We start from the raw sequence: 16749 nt of genomic DNA, 5'->3' as shown, positions 1-16749 counted from the left end.
ATATACTCTAGAGAAATCTTGCACTTATGTGCCAGGTAAGAGTGTTTACAGCAGCACTGGTCATATGGACAATAAACTGGAAAAAATGAAATGTCCATTAACAATAAAATGTATAAATAAATAAAAATGAATGAAATCTAGCTCTGTATATCATCATGGATGAATCTCAAAAGCAAATCAGATAAAAGCAATATGTTTACAGCATATTTAAGGACTATCTAGTTAGGTGGTAAAAACCATAAAGAAACAGGGGAAAGGATTAACAAAATTCAGGACAGTGAGACTTTGTTGGGGAGGGAGCAGGATATGACTGGGAACATTAACAGAGGGACTTCTGGGTATTCCAATGTTCAATTTCTTGGCCTGGATGATCAAATACTCATATTTTATTCAATACAGTAAATATACACAGCATACATATACTCTTTTGTGCATGTTCTATATTTCACTTTTTTCTTTTTTAAAGAAATAGAAAGGGAAGGCGCAATGGCTAGAAATGGAGAAGCACATGGTTGACTGGTTAAGCAGACCTTTAAGGGAATTTCAAAGTGCTTCTAAAAGGGCGTGGAGAATGAGTTTAGCAAACTTTTGAGTAGAATTATAAGTCAGAGCCGATTAAAACATTTCAAAATAAAGCTTAAAAGCTAAATGATCTTAAGATACAACACTATAAAAACATTTATTCTCTGGATTTAAAATCACGATTTCAAAATTCAAAATACCTTGTCACTTTGCTGCAGTGAAAAACTATCTAGCAAGAACAGAGATATTGCTTGAAGAAATAAGAGATAGTGGCTGTACTCCCACATCATCATAAATGTGTAAGTTGAAGCACTCATCAACAAGTAGCAAAACCTCTAGGGAAAACAAAAGAAAGAAACTAAGTATCAGTAGCTTTATTACTATAAAAATCTATGAGGTTGTTACCTCAAAGTTGCAGCGCTATTACTGGTTTTACTTTAAGCTATATAATTCTAGAAACTTTGTTTTTAAGTTACATAATTATTACTAAACCCTTACATAAACAGTAAGATCTTAAATAAAGCACATAACAGAAATTAACCACTTGTCCTTCAAAGTTCAACATCATATTGAGAATTTCAGGATGACAAAGGGAAAAAATTCAGTACACTGTCATCTCAAAAGAGGTAAAGTAATAAATATAAGAAAATGGTGGCTTTTGCTAGACTTGGCTGATGGGCTTTTGTTACTGTGAAAGTAACTCCATTCACCCTAGAAAATATTTTTACTTCTGTGATGCTTCATATTTCCCTAAGAGTTTCCATTTAAATAATCTTTTTACATCTCAGCCTATTACACAGTCCATGGGGAAAAAAGCCCATTGCTTTTTTTACTGCTTCTCAGCAAAAGTGTGCCCTTACCTTCCCTCAGTGCTTGTACTGTCAACCATATAAAACTCTCTTTTCCTTTGCTAAGGTACTAAACACAAGGACTTCTTGCCCTTGCCTGAAAAATACTAAGCTAAAATCATTTCTATCCTTCCAAATGTCATCTCTCAAGTGATCCCTTAGTGAGAAACCAAGTCTGATAAATCCACTGTTCCTTAGCGTATTTCTAACAACCTCTACTTCCTCCAGGGATCTACATTTTTATTCCCAATTTCTCTACCAGCCATGATGTCAAATGACTTTGTTCTGATAAGAATAGCAAAGGAGAAGGGCAATAAAGGTCTAGTCAAACCTGAGATAACAACCCTGCTCTCTAAAATTCAATCTTTCAGACTCAGCTGACTACACTCAATGATAAATTTCAGAGTCAGAAATACCTCAGGCCATCAGCAGATACAAGGATTTTCCAGCACTCTGAATAAGATTAAGACCAGAGAACAAAATGTAAGAGATGTAAGAATTTTTTCAATTCTACCAGTTGGTCAAAGAATAAATACCAGCTGCCAGGCCCAGAAGAGCTTAGCACTGACAGAACACATAAGCTTCTGCTCTTCATATCACCACAGCTATAAGAGAAAGTGTTCTGGAAACTTCTAATGTGGAACAACCAGCACTGTAATAACAAGGCCTAAAACCATCATCCCCGGAGAAACCAGTTCCAGAAATCAATGAAGGCTCAGATCTAGATCCAGCCTAATTAATGTACTAGACATGTGGATATTACTTCAAGGATACTAGGAAAAAACCACAGTATAATGAAACAAATTGCTAATTCTAAGGGTTTATTCTCAGACTACTCTAAAGTACATGCGGTGAAATAAGATAGAAATATGTCAAATCCAGTATGTGACTGAAATATACATATTGCTGTAATACTACTCAACAATGAAAACAAGCAAACTATTGATAGAAGACAACAACTTAAATGGATGTCGAGGGCTCTAGGCTAAATGAAAAAAGCCAGTCTTGAAAGAGAACATACTATATAATTCCATTTGTATAAACTTTCAAAATGACAAAATCATAGTGATAGACCAAGCAGTTGTTGCCAGAAAAACAGAAAACAGAAAATATGCAGTGCTACCATAAAAGTTAACATTGCTGCCGTTTGTAGTCACTCTTTGTATCTTCATTAATATTTCCTTAACTTGCAATGACTAAAAGCCATCAATATTACAGAAAATGATAAACTGAGACAAATAAATTTTCAAGATAATATATTCTTCATATACTTGTCAAGTAACTGCACTGAAACAAATAAACATCTCCTTTTTCCTTAAAGTAATTTACTATCAGACTAGACAGTGTTATATAACAGGACTACTTAAATATATTCTTTACTATGTAGTAATTAGGCTTCACTGGATTATAGCTTAACTGTTAATATGATTAACTTTAAAATTTTATACCATATTTGCAATACATCAAAATTAATTTTGACAAATACTGTGTATCTTACCTCTCCATAAGTATTCAAGTTGCTTTTTAAATAGCCTGTAAGTGCAGCAATTTGGCATGCGAAATATGGTAGTGCCCAGTTTTCTCTTAAAGGAATGGAGTATTCAATTCTTGTTGTATCTACCCTAAAGTAAACCACAGATGAACAGCAAAAAGCAAGACATTATATTTGTGTAACACTATACTTTTCAAAGCACTTTCACACAATCTCATCGTTCTCTGTACCAATCCTGTGAAGCAGGCATAGAGCCACCAGTGCCTATATAGCATCTCTGTGCAAATTAAGCATCTCATCCAGCCGCCCTCCCCTCCCCTCCAGGAAGACTCAGTGCCGCGGCGTACTGTTTGGTGAATAGATGGGCCTCTACGAATATTTGAAAAAGGCAGCCCTGCTCTGAGCAGACAGGCCTCATGCTAAGGCACACAGCTTGCTGCAGAGGACACTGGGTTTCAGCTCCCACTCTCTCTTCCTTTAATGCGATGGCTACCCTTCTCTAGAGTACAATCTGCATTACATGATTAGCAGGTCTGACAGACCCAAAGTCCTTATCCTTTAGATAAAGGATAAGAAGCTCAGAGAGGTGATATGACTTAATCAAGGTCATACCGCTAACAGGTGGCACAACTGGGATTACAATGCATATCTTCTGATATCTAGTATAATAATCTTTTCAATCAGCACGTTACCTGGAATTACCATTACAGCAGTCCTTCATGTGATATATCCAGAAACCTTTAAAAATCCCCACAATCACAAATACAGAATGTCTTTCCAGGCTCTTCCTAAGTTTCTCCTCAATTTGCACTGACAGCAGGTTGTCTCCTGTACATATCCTCACACCTCAAGACTACCTTTCCAACAATCATTGGAATTCATACACTCAATGGCTCTTTTCCACACAGAAACAAAGGTACTACTGCTTTAAAAATTTTATGAAAATTGCTGTATAACTCTCTTAAATAATGGAAAGGAATATTTGCATGTAATTTAGTTCAATTCAATTATGGTATAGGCTACTACTTAGCAATGAAAAGAAATGAACTATTGTTATGCCCAACAGACATGAATCTCAAAATAATTATGCTGAGTGAAAAAAAAAGATCAAAAAAGTATATGCTGTGTGACTCCATTATATAAAACTCTAGAAAATGCAAACTAATTTATAATGACAGAAAATAGATCATTGGTTTCCTGGGGACAATGGGACAGTTAGTAGAGGTGGGGTAAGAAAAGGAAAGAAGGAAGCATTAGGGAGTGGAACAAAGAAACTTTTGGGGGTGATAGATATGTTTATTACATTGACTTTGCTGATGGTTTCATGAGTGTGTCTAAATGCCTGAATTGATCAAACTGTACACTTTAAATATATACATATACATTTTATGTAAGATACACCCCAATAAAACTGTCAAAACGTATTATAAGAAAACTTGTCTTCTATGAATGTGTATGTGATTGAATACATATATACAAAAAGCAGGACCATACATGAAGATCGAATGAAATAAAAGCTGTAAAGAACTTACCATATGTCTACAACCTAGTGAATGATATTAGATCTTGGCTCTTTTAAAATTCTTAATGAACTACTTTACACCTAACAATACATTATGAGCATCTTTCCATAACATATGTATCAATAAATACACTTCAAGAATACTTAATGGTCATGACACATCATTGCATTGATTTACCATAATCGAACCAATTTCCTGGGCTTTTCTATGCAAACAAAGCATGGGTGGGGCGCCTAGGGGCTCCCTTGGTAGAGCCTGTGACTCTTGATCTCAGGGTCATGAGTTTTAGCCCCAAGTTGGGTGTAGAGATTACTTACAAATAAAATCTAAAAAGAAAAAAAACAAAAACGAAAAAACGCAGGGCACCTGGGTGGCTCAGTCATTAAGCGTCTGCTTTCAGCTCAGGTCATGATCCCAGGGTCCTGGGATCAAGCCCTGCATCAGGCTCCCCGCGCAGCAGAAACCTGCTTCTCCCTCTCCCACTCCCCCTGCTTGTGTTCCCTCTCTCTCGCTGTCTCTCTGTCAAATAAATAGTGTATCACTATCTGAGACAGCGATTAATCAATTTCTTAGAAATGGGTGAAGTGAGATTAAGCATTTGTTCTGACTTTCTAATAGTAACTGAATTTAAACCAAAGAACCCTGGTTAATAAAGAAATAGTCTAGGGATGAATACTCTAGGACGCCTAGGTGGCTCTGTTGGTAGAGCATCCAACTCTTGATCTGAGGGTTGTGAGCTCACGCCTTGTGCTGGGGATGGAGCCTACTTAAAAAAAATAAAGAAAATAAAGAAAAATTCTACCTTTCGAGAATGAAGAATGTAGCTAATGAAAATAGAAAAATGTAATTTAGGGGGCGCCTGGTTGGCTCCGTTAGTTAAGCGTCCAACTCTTGGTTTTGGCTCAGGTCATGATCTTGGGGTCCTGGAATCAAGCCCTAAGTCAGGCTCCCTGCTCAGCAGGGAGTCTGCTTCCCCTCTCTCTCAGCTTCTGCCCACTCATATGCACTCTCTCTCTAAAATAAATAAACAAATCTTTAAAAAAATAAAAATATAATTTAATAAACCCTAATGTAATCACTAATTTCAGCAAAGATTAGCAACTGGAGTTACAACCCTTAAGTGGTTAATACTGTTGGAAAGCACATTTCTTTGGTATCCTAAAAACCACACCAATTGTTTTCTAGTCATACTATTCAATGAAGAAATCTGACTGTCATCCCCCAAACCAGCAGTCAATCTCAGACTCACTAGGGGTAGATCACATAAATATCATGTAACTTTTAATATCATGGAACATGAAAAACAAATCATCTATGATATATTCTAACTAGAATTGTTATCTTGAATTCATCAAGGCTTTGATGTAACTTCCAGGTTATAGAAACATAAAGAATAGAGGGAAAAGCTAGATGACACCACAAGGAAGCAACAAGAGAAATCCGTAAGGTGGGACATTCTGTAGGATAACTAACTCGGGTCTCCTCTACATAAAAAAGGAATTATGGAGGATTTAAAGAGAATTAAGGAGGGACACCTGGCTGGCTCAGTCAATAGAGCACTGGACTCTTGATCTCAGTCTTGAGTTCAAGCCTCACATTGGGCATAGAGCTTACTTAAAAAAATTGGGGGCAGCAAGTGCCTGGGTGGCTCAGTTGATTGGGCATCTGCCTTTGGCTCAGGTCATGATCTCGGAGTCCTGGGATTAAGCCCCGCATCAAGCTCCCTGCTCAGCAGGTAGTCTTCCTCTGCCTGCTGCCCACCCCCACCCCCACTCGTGCTCTCTCTCTCAAATGGATAAAATCTTTTAAAACATTTAAAAAATAATAAAAATAAATTATTTTAAAAGAAAAAGAATAGGGGCACCTGGGTGGCACAGTTGTTAAGAGTCTGCCTTCGGCTCAGGGCGCGATCCCAGAGTTCTGGGATCAAGCCCCACACCAGGCTCCTCCGCTGGGAGCCTGCTTCTTCCTCTCCCACTCCCTCTGCTTGTGTTCCCTCTCTCGCTGGCTGTCTCTCTCTCAAATAAATAAATAAAATCATGAAAAAAAAAGAATAAATATGTTTCATCCATAAAGCTGAACTGTATTTGAAAACTTCTAAGAAAGCTTTTTTTTTTTTTAGAGAGAGAGAGCACACAAGAGTGTGCAACTGTGATGGGGAGGGGCAGAGGGAGAGAGAGAATTTTTTTTCAAAGATTTTATTTATTTGACAGAGAGAGAGAGAGCACAAATAGGCAGAGCGGCAGAGGGAGAGGGACAAGCAGACTCCCTGCTGAGCAGAGAGCCCGACTCGGGGCTCGATCTAAGGCCCCTGGGATCACAACCTGAGCCGAAGGTAGATGCTTAACTGAGTCACCCAGGTGCCCCAAGAGAGAGAATCTTAAGCAGGCTCCACACCAAGCACGGAGGCTAAAGCAGGGCTCGATCTCATGACCCTGAAAACATGACCTGAGCTGAAATCAAGAGTTGGACACATAAGTGTCTGAGCCACCCAGGTGCCCTTAAGGAAGATTTTTTTTTTTTTAAAGATTTTATTTATTTATTCGACAGAGATAGAGACAGCCAGCGAGAGAGGGAACACAAGCAGGGGGAGTGGGAGAGGAAGAAGCAGGCTCCCAGCAGAGCAGGGAGCCCAGTGTGGGGCTCGATCCCAGGACCCTGGGATCACGCCCTGAGCTGAAGGCAGACGCTTAAAGACTGAGCCACCCAGGCGCCCCTCAAAACTAAACTTTTTCTTTTTTTTTTTGAAGATTTTATTTATTTGACAGAGAGAGATAGCCAGCGAGAGAGGGAACACAAGCAAAGAGAGTGGGAGAGGAAGCAGCAGGCTCCCAGCAGAGCAGCCTGATGTGGGGCTAGATCCCAGGACTCCAGGATCATGCCCTGAGCCGAAGGCAGACGCTTAACGACTGAGCCACCAAGGTGCCCCCTCAAAACTAAACTTTTGACACTGACCAATGCCAAGAAAATCTTTGTCTCAAACCAGCCCTCCATTTCAAAGAAGACCCATTGCTTACTCTCTTTTTACTCACAAGTAATGAACTGAGGCTACTTTAATTACTAAAAGGGATGGGTTTATTAATTCAAAGCACTCTGTGATAGATTAATACAGAAACCTTATCTGTGGTGATTAACTTAATAGTGATAGATTTGATGCCTCTTTCTTCTTTTCATGAAATCGTGTCATCAGTTTTAAGTAAAAGAGGATAGAAAAGGCACATCATGTATGCCAATGTTACTATGTCTGAAAAAAGAGAGATATAAGGTAGGTGTATCACTCTTCAATTGTTGCATGACAAATGACCACAAATGTGTAAGCTTAAAACAACATGAATTTATTAGCTCACAAACATACCCCAGTATGTCCGAATATTCTGCTCAGGGTCTCCCTAAGTTAAATTCAAAACATCAGCCTGGGCTGCTGCTCTCACCCAGGGCTTGCGGTCCTCTCACAGGCTCACTGGTTGTCGTCAAAATTCATTTCCTCCTCACTTCACATCAGCAACTGTGCAGCAGTCAATCTCACGCTTCAAATATCTCTGACCTCCACTTCTGTACCAGGTGGAGAAAGATCTCCACCTTTCAGGGTTCATATGGTTGTTTGGATCAGGTCCACCAGGTAATCTTCCTACCTTAAGGTCAACTGTGCCATTTAACATAACAATCATATTCGCAGGTGGGGATTAGGGTGTGGAATATTTGGAGGGTGGCATTTTTAGAACCAAATACCACAGCCATTAAAAAAAAAAACTGTAAAACTTAATTTAAAAAACATTTCTTACCTGTTAATAATGAACCATGCAACAGTAAGCATTCCTGCTAGCCATGTTCCACTCATAAGCCAACTTGTAACAAATAAAGCAGTAACATATATTCCTTGCAATCCAAAAACAATGCCAATATAGAAATATACTGGCTCAATAATCTCCTAATTGGAAAAAAAAAAAGAAAGAGGAGATAATAGAACATTAAATAATTTTAATTATTTGCAAATATGTAAGAAAATAAATATTAAAGTCAAAAGAAAACATACATTGCTACCAGTTGCTTGATATAAAACACTGGCGATAAGTTCTGGATATAGAGACATTTGCTGCACTGCATTTATAGTCTTCAGAGATACAGTTTTGTTATTGTGTGTCAATTCATAAACACCTAAAGACAAAAATTTTTCTCCAGATTATTTATTCTGCTTTTACAATAATTAAACATGTCATTCAGAGGTCATTAAATATTTTAAATTATTACTAAGAAAAATCTCAAAATATAACACACTGACTGTGCCGCATTTTTCCAATGTTTTTATTAAGTATAAGAAAAAATAATACTTCTATTCTAAGACAAATCTCCACATTCAAGGGCTCCCACATAGCAGAACAATGTTTCATTTCAGAAAAATGTTGTTATTAAAAATACAAATGTGTAGGGTTACGTGGGTGGCTCAGTTGGTTAAGCAACTGCCTCTGGCTCAGGTCATGATCCTAGAGTCCCAGGATGGAGTCCTGCATCAAGGGCTCCCTGCTCAGTGGGGAGGTCTGCTTCTTCCTCGGACCCTCCCCCTTCACGTGCTCTCTCCCTCCCTCTCTCATTCTCTCACAAATAAATAAAATCTTAAAAAAAACAAAACAAAAAAACAAATGTGGGGGGCACCTAGCTGGCTCAGTCAGAACGTGCAACTCTTGATGTCAGGGTCCTGAGTTTGAGCCCCATGTTGGGGGTAGAGTTTAATTAAAAACAAAAACAAAAACAAATGTGGTTATCATACCTCTTTCAAATGAGGGCGCTTTTAACATATCTTTATAATAAGAGTAATAAATGGCACTGTCACCTTGAAATGTGATTTCTCGTTCGAGTTCCTAAAAGAAAATGAAATGATTCTTTAAATACCAGTATCCTAAATTTCAACTGCAATCTTCTTTCTCTTTCCTCATCTTCTAAATTAATGCTATTAATTTATCCTTTTATCCAAAGACATGTTTGAATTTTCCTATAATCACTAGTGGCACATTAAGGAGGTTAAACTTTTCAATAATCTGGCAATTATTTTACTGAAACACCTAAGATTTGGGGCACCTGGGTGGCTCAGTCAGTTAAGTATCCGACTCTTGATTTTTTTTTTTTAAAGATTTTATTTATTTATTTGACAGAGATAGAGACAGCCAACGAGAGAGGGAACACAAGCAGGGGGAGTGGGAGAGGAAGAAGCAGGCTCCCAGCAGAGGAGCCCGATGTGGGGTTCGATGCCATAACACCGGGATCACGCCCGAGCCGAAGGCAGACGCTTAACGACTCTGCCACCCAGGCGCCCCCCAACTCTTGAGTTTGGCTTGGGTCATGATCTCAGGATCCTGAGACTGAGCCCTGCAGCAGGCTCTGTGCTCAGTGGATTCTGCTTGAGATTCTCTTCCTCTCTCTCTGCCCCTCCCCCTGCTTGCATGCTCTCTCTCCCAAATAAATAAATAAATCTTAAAAAAAAAAAAAAAAAAAGGAAAAAAGAAAGAAAGACCTAAGGTTTAAAATGGACTGTAGCTCGTAAGTCATTTATCTATTATATGTAAGGAAAATCTAGAAGGAAAACCAGAAAAAATGCCCTAAGGACACAAAAATAGTAAGGCAGGTAATAAAAAATGATGGTTGAGGTGTTAAAGTCCATAATAAAAAGAAAAGTTGAAGAAGACATCAGTATTTTCTATTGCTTTTCCACTTCCTTATATAGCTACAACTGTAAGCCCTTAACTCTTTACCAGAGTAACAGATACCTAATCAGTGCTTTTCAAAAGAACTTCCAGAAATATAAGTAAATCTTAAGTTCCTAAAATTGGGCTACACAGGGTGCTTATGTGGCTTAGTCAGTTAAGCATCCAACTCTTGATTTCAGCTCGGGTCATGATTTCAGGGTCGTGAGATCCGCCGAGCCCCACATCAGGCTCCATGCTCAGCGGGGAGTCTGTTTGAGAGTCTCTCTCTCAGCCCCTCCCCCACATTCATGCTCTTTCTCGTGCTCTCTAAAAATAAATAAATCTTTTAAAAAATTATTAAAAATTGGGCTATACAGAACCAAGAATATAGGTAATTCAAAAACATTGAAAAACCTTATGTGTTTCATGACAAATCAAGCTTTTTTAAGTCTACAGTCTCTGAAAATGAAACTCCTTTATTTTCATGCATAATATTTATCAACTAATACAAAACAAAAGATAACAGAGCAGTTTTTCCTAAGTTTGATCAACAGAATTTTCTAAGATATAAATGGGTGTTGCCTAAAGAGTTCTATAGTTAAGTAAGTTGTGCAAAGGCAGCATTAAAGAAAATTAATGGGTTTCTTTATTGTAAGACTTTTCAGAGTTTCAGTACACCTTATGCAACTGTGAATCTCCAAGAGGAAATTTTTCCTAGATCTATCTGACCAGTGAATTTTTTTCCTCATTCAGGGCTTATTAACTGAAATAAATTTCCTTAACAACAAAAATCTGATAAATTTCCTTAAAATGATTCTTTATGAATGGAAACAGATTTCTAAGATTTCAAAGATGTAAACTTTTGATCAATGCTTCTCAAATTTAATGTTCATATGAAACTCCTAGAGATCTCATTAAAAGATCTCTGATTAAACCAGATTCTGATTCTAAAGTGGGGCCTGAGAATCTGCAATTCTGAAAAAGCTCCCAGGTAAAGTCAATGTTCCTGACTCATACAGTGTTTTTAAAAACACAGAGTTTTTTGATGCATGCCTTCTATATTTTCAAACCTTTGGTTGTTCTCAATTCTGCTACACAACAGAATTGCTTGGATATATTTTGAAACATGGATCCTAGACACTCCCCGCTACTCCACCTAAGAATCTATGAGCTTTTTAAAAGCTCATCAGATGATTCTATTGTACATCCAGTATTGAGAACTACTAATAGTTAATATGCATAACATCTTCAAGGACATAGGATATGCTATGGTAATAGCTTTTGTCAAGTCAACACAGGTAATTATTCAGCTAAATGTTTTGGTGAGATTAGGTCAATCAATGGCTTAAAAACATTCAGTCGGCTTGACTACTTAAAAATAAGAACAACAACAAAAGTTTGTGGACTAAAAAAGAAAACACTCTTTAGAGTTAAGTGGCAACACTATGAACCTTATCAATACATTCAAGACGTATCTGATTGCGAAGGGAAGTCTGAGAACAAATTTACTCAAAGGCTAAACTATGAATTATGTAAGTAACTACAGTGACTAAAGGGTTTGTGGAATACACATGACTTAAAACCAGACATTAAACATACTAATATGAAGAGACATCTTAATAAATACTGTCAAGCATGTTAATCATTTCCACACCCCCAAAACATTCTAATCATGTAATCTAAAAATTAAAATATTTTACCACTGAAACTTCTACAGATTGTTTCTGATATGTAAACAATGTAAACTACCAAAACTACTAAAAGTGTGACTAAACTCCGTAACATTTCACTGTCATCAAAAGGCCCTGATAAATTAGTTGCATGAAGGAAAACACCCTCATAGTTTCTATTCCATGGCCCGGAAATACACTGTATTAAATTTTTCAAGGTTGATGCTATGACTGTGTTCTCAAAATAGCTCCTACACCATTTTGTTTCTAATGCCTGTAAATAAGAAAGCACTTGTCAGACTTATCACACATATATTTTGGCTCCCTGAAAAACACATTACTTAGATTAAAATTAAACACTAAAACAACTTCCATATGCTCAAAATTCTTTCTTCTTACCTGCCTGTTGGAAAACCAGAATTTCCGTTCATGGTATGCTGATAAATAGAGAGCATACATCATACCACTAGTAACTGCTGCAAGACAGCCAATGAAAATCTTTGCAAAGCGCTGAAATAATACATCTGAAAAAGCATATTAAAAGTAATCAGATGTAGATGATATTTATATTAATGCACTTCTAATTTTAAAAAGTAATCAGAAGGTAGTATGTACCCTTGATATGATGTGAGGAAAATGGCATTCTAACTCTGTGTTCTTCCTCCCCAAAACCTATAACCCAGTGAGAAAAACAGCAGCAAATTCCAATAGAAGGACATCCTAAATATACCTGACCAGTATTCCTCCAAACTGTCAAGGTCACTGAAAACAAGGAAAACCTAAAAAACTGCCACACCCAAGAGGAGTCTAAAGACATGCCAACTAAATGTCATGTGGGATCCTGGAACAGAAAAAGGACATTAGGTTATAATAACTAAGCAAATCTGAATAAAGTATGGATCTTATTTAAAAATAGTGTATTAATATTGATTCATTAACCGTAACAAAAATACCATACTAATATAAAATGTTAATAATCGGAAAAACTGTGTATGTGGGCGGGGGAGGGTGTAAGATGGGAAATCTGCACTATCTGCCCAATTCTCCTGTAAGTCAAAAAAGATTTCAAAAACTGAAGTCTATCAATCAAAAGAAAGAATAAAAGGAATGTACTACCAAATATCTAAAGAAAAAATACAGGTTCATTCAGAATTACTATTGATAGCTTTTCCTTATCAAGGAATTTTTTTCTTTATTGAGGAATAATTTACATACTATAGATTACAGCCATTTAAAGTATATATACTTCAGTGATTTTTGATGATTATCTAAAACATCATATGCAACTGTTATATATATGTAACTACTTCTTGATGAAATAACATAAAACACATGTGAATTTTCTACACACAGGATAATTTAGTCCTGCTCTATTCTAGCTATTAGGTATAATAAGCACAGGCCTAGGGGCCCAAAGCCCTTTGTTCCATTACTGAATGACTGACAGGTCTGTAAAACTCAACTGGCTGGTTTATGAGCTTAGCTAAACTAAAATCTTAGCCATTTTAAAATATTATTTAATAAATATTAGTTTTCATGGAACACCAGAGACATTAAATAGACTAAGTAGTTGGATATTACTAAGTCAATAATTACTAAGATATTACTAAGTCAATAATGTAATTACTAAGAATTACATTCAAAATGCTTGAAAAACACTACCCAATAAATCAAATATTAGTATCGGTAGGATACAATTGTTTTAAAATTACTGTTTTCATTAGCATGTGTAAAGCATCTGGCCTGGCACATAGTTAAGAGCTCAGTAAATACTAGCTATTATTGTTGAAATACAGAAGCATACATGCAAAGATGTATAATAATTAATTAAAGCAATGTTGACACAATATGAATTATAAAAAAAACGGTAAAAAAACTTATCAATGGTGGCAGTTTGGCAAAAGTGCTTCAAAGTTTCTGAACATGTATCTTTTCCAGTTTTTTTTTTAATGAAGTCTTAGATAATGGCAAGTTAATCCTAATTATAATTATTAGGGGCTATGATAAAAAGTATGTAAACCAAATCCTACATATAAATGCCTTACCTTAATACTAAATATGGTGTTTTCAAAGTTTTTTGTGAAGAGTCAAAGATTAAAAAAGAGCACTACATAGATATCAATAATACAGGGCATGGTTAAGTAATATTTAAAGCAAAGGAAGAAGCTAAGGACATGTTAGGAAAAGAAATGTAGAATTCGATTTCACAAAAAGTGAAAAAAAAAAAAAAGTAAAGTATAAGTGCACTGAATAAAATATAAGCAATACCTGCCAAAACTTTTAGAGTAGTTCTATTTACTGGAACTATTTATACATTTATTTTTATCATTCTTTTCTCTATTTTCCACAATTTCTACCCTAAAAATATATTTTTGTATTCAGGGGGAAAATATTATTTTACAGTAGTTAGCTCTAGATTGTTTAATTATCTTTCTTGTATTTTCCAAAATGTTTTAAATGACCACTCTATTAGTAAGCTTCTCTGTGATAAAAAAAGTTATCCCAAACTATTAGTGGCTTACAAAATATAGGTTTATTTTTCACTTGTGCTACTTGTGGGTTTTGGGTCTGCAGTGACTCTCCACCCAATTCCAGACTTCAGATTAGCTGTGGCTCTTCTTGTATCTTCTTTAGAGTTCCAGACTGGGATTAGTACCTATTCTCATGACAGAGGATAAGGGCAGGAGAACAGGACGCCTGCGTGGCTCCGTCAGTTAAGCATCTGCCTTCAGCTTAGGTCACGATCCCAGGGTCCTGGGATGGAGCCCCTTATCGGACTCCTTGCTCAGCGGGGAGCCTGCTTCTCTCCCTCTCTCTGTGCCCGCCACTCCCCTTTCTTGTGCACTCTTTCTGGGTCAGTCAAATGAATAAATAAAATCTTGAGAAAAAAGAAAAAGAAGCAGAGGTTGTCTTGAAGGGGACAGGGAAAATCTACTGGAAGGGGATACAAAGAAACCTTCTGGGATAATGGAAATGTTCTGTAACTTGTTTCAGCTGCACTCCTGTGTCAAAACTCATTTAATTAAATGCCTAAGATCCTGTGCATTTTATTGTAAGCTAATTATACAGGTACACTTCAGAGATATTACAGGTTCAGTTCCAGACCACTGCAATAAGGCAGATATTGCCATAAGGGAATTAAGTGAATTTTTTGGTTTCCTGGTTATATAAAGTTAAGTTTACACTACACTGTAGGATTATGTCTAAAAAACCCAACATACATATATTAATTAACAAAGAGTTTATTACTAAAATATGCTAACCATCACCTAGATGTCAGTGAGTCATAATCATTGATCACAGATCACCACAACAGATGTAATGATAAAGTCTGAACTACTTCGAGAATTACCAAAATGTGACACAGAGACAGGAAATGAGCACATGAGGTTAGAAAAATGGTGCTGCTGTTAGACTTGCTCGACACAGGGTTGCCACTAAGCTTCAGCTCATTTAAAAAAAAAAAAAAAAGAGATATCTGCAAAGCAAAATACAGTGAAGCACAATAAAAGGAGGTATGCCTGTACCTTAATTTTTAAAAATTAAATCACTTAGTTTTGCAAAGAACAATTTTGTCAGCTTTTTACCTACTTGATACTAGTCAGCTCCGTGTTCTAACAACTACACAGAAGTCCTCCCCCGCCTTGTATGCAGGGGATACGTTCCAGGATCCTTAGTGGATGCCTGAAACTGTGGATAGTACTGAACCCTAGGTATACTATGCTTTTTCCGATACGTACATACCTGTGATAAAGTTTAATTTACAGATTAGACAAAGTGAGAGATTAACAATAACTAATAATAGGGCGCCTGGGTGGCTTGGTTGGTTCAGCGTCTCCCTTAGGCTTAGGTCATGATCCCAGAGTCCTGGGATGGAGCCCCACATCCTGCTCCCTGCTCAACAGGGAGTCTGCTTCTCCCTCTGCCTGCTGCTCCCCCTGCTTGTGCTCTCTCTCTGACAAATAAATAAAATCTTTAAAAAATTTTTTTAAATAAATGGGCCTTCAACTCTCTATCGGCAGGAAGCAATGAGAAGGCTGTTGAGCCCCTGAAGGTGGCATGTTCTCCAAAGCCATCTTCATATATACTTCAGTAGGATAATAGGAAAGAAATGACCTCCAGAGGGTGGAGCCAAGGGCCACAGAGAACACTAAGCTGGGAAGCTACTCCCAAGGAAAACAGTTGGGGCTTAATCAAGAAACATCCCTCCCCTGGGGGTGCCTGGATGGCTCAGTTGCTAAGTGTCTCCCTTCTGCTCAGGTCATGATTCCAGTGTTCTGGGATTGAGCCCCGCATGGGGCTCCCTGCTCAGCGGGAAACCTGCTTCTCCCTCCCCCACTCCCCCTGCTGTGTTCCCTCTCTCACTGCCTCTCTCTCTGTCAAATAAATAAATAAAATCTTAAAAAAAAAAAAAGAAAAAAGAAAAAAGAAACATCCCTACCGTGGAGTAAGAAGCCCTCATATTTACCTGGTAGGATTTCAAAATTGCTATGAACCAGTGGCTGGTGTGTCTGTCACTCTTTCTCTTTCTTCCTCTTTCTGAACGGAAGCATTTATTGTGCTTATCCAGTCCCTATCCAACAATGTATACTGGGAGAGAGGGCATGTGTGGAGAAATTAACATAACAGCCCTGCAACTGCTTTGTGGAGAAAGGCCTGCTTGCAAGGTAGGCTCTTTGCTGCAATCAGGGAACTTGAATTTCAGAAGGGTTCCCACCATTCTCTCATCAGTTAGTTTACTGTGCCTGACCTGTTTGTACAAACAATGTGGTTTATGCTCGCTGCTTTTCTTCTGGAAATCTAGTTTTGGTATGTGGTAGGTAGAGGGTACATGACCAGCCACCAATAAAAACTCCATGCAGGGGTGCCTGCATGGCTCAGATGGTTATATATCTGCCTTTAACTCGGGTCATGATCTCAGGGTCCTGATGATGTCAGGCACTCCGCTCAGTGCAGAGTCTGCTTCTTCCTCTCCCTCTGCCCTCCCCCTCACCCCAGCTCGCTCATGCGTGCGCA

The 16749-nt window shown here is 37.6% G+C and overlaps 1 protein-coding gene across 6 annotated transcripts in view; it reads right to left on the bottom strand.

Annotated features, from left to right (window-relative positions):
• DPY19L4 (dpy-19 like 4) overlaps positions 1-16749 on the bottom strand; it is a 57993-nt gene that overhangs the window by 33722 nt on the left and 7522 nt on the right. For 3 of the 6 annotated variants that reach the window (XM_040625961.1, XM_040625963.1, XM_040625962.1), the window contains exons 3-8: positions 12133-12257; positions 9151-9241; positions 8419-8540; positions 8168-8313; positions 2869-2992; positions 723-857 (exon numbers count right to left, since the gene is read on the bottom strand). In XM_040625961.1, the coding sequence (XP_040481895.1) occupies positions 723-857; positions 2869-2992; positions 8168-8313; positions 8419-8540; positions 9151-9241; positions 12133-12257 (743 nt within the window). The remainder of the gene's footprint in view (positions 1-722; positions 858-2868; positions 2993-8167; positions 8314-8418; positions 8541-9150; positions 9242-12132; positions 12258-16749) is intronic. The other 3 variants (XM_040625964.1, XM_040625965.1, XM_040625966.1) reach the window with 3 other exon arrangements.

This window comes from Ursus maritimus, unplaced genomic scaffold, assembly GCF_017311325.1.
Source record: "Ursus maritimus isolate PB19 unplaced genomic scaffold, ASM1731132v1 scaffold_9, whole genome shotgun sequence".
In the NCBI taxonomy this organism is placed as follows: Eukaryota; Metazoa; Chordata; class Mammalia; order Carnivora; family Ursidae; genus Ursus; species Ursus maritimus.
The sequence above is the reverse complement of the archived record's forward strand: the minus strand, read 5'-3'. Positions and strand labels throughout refer to the sequence as shown.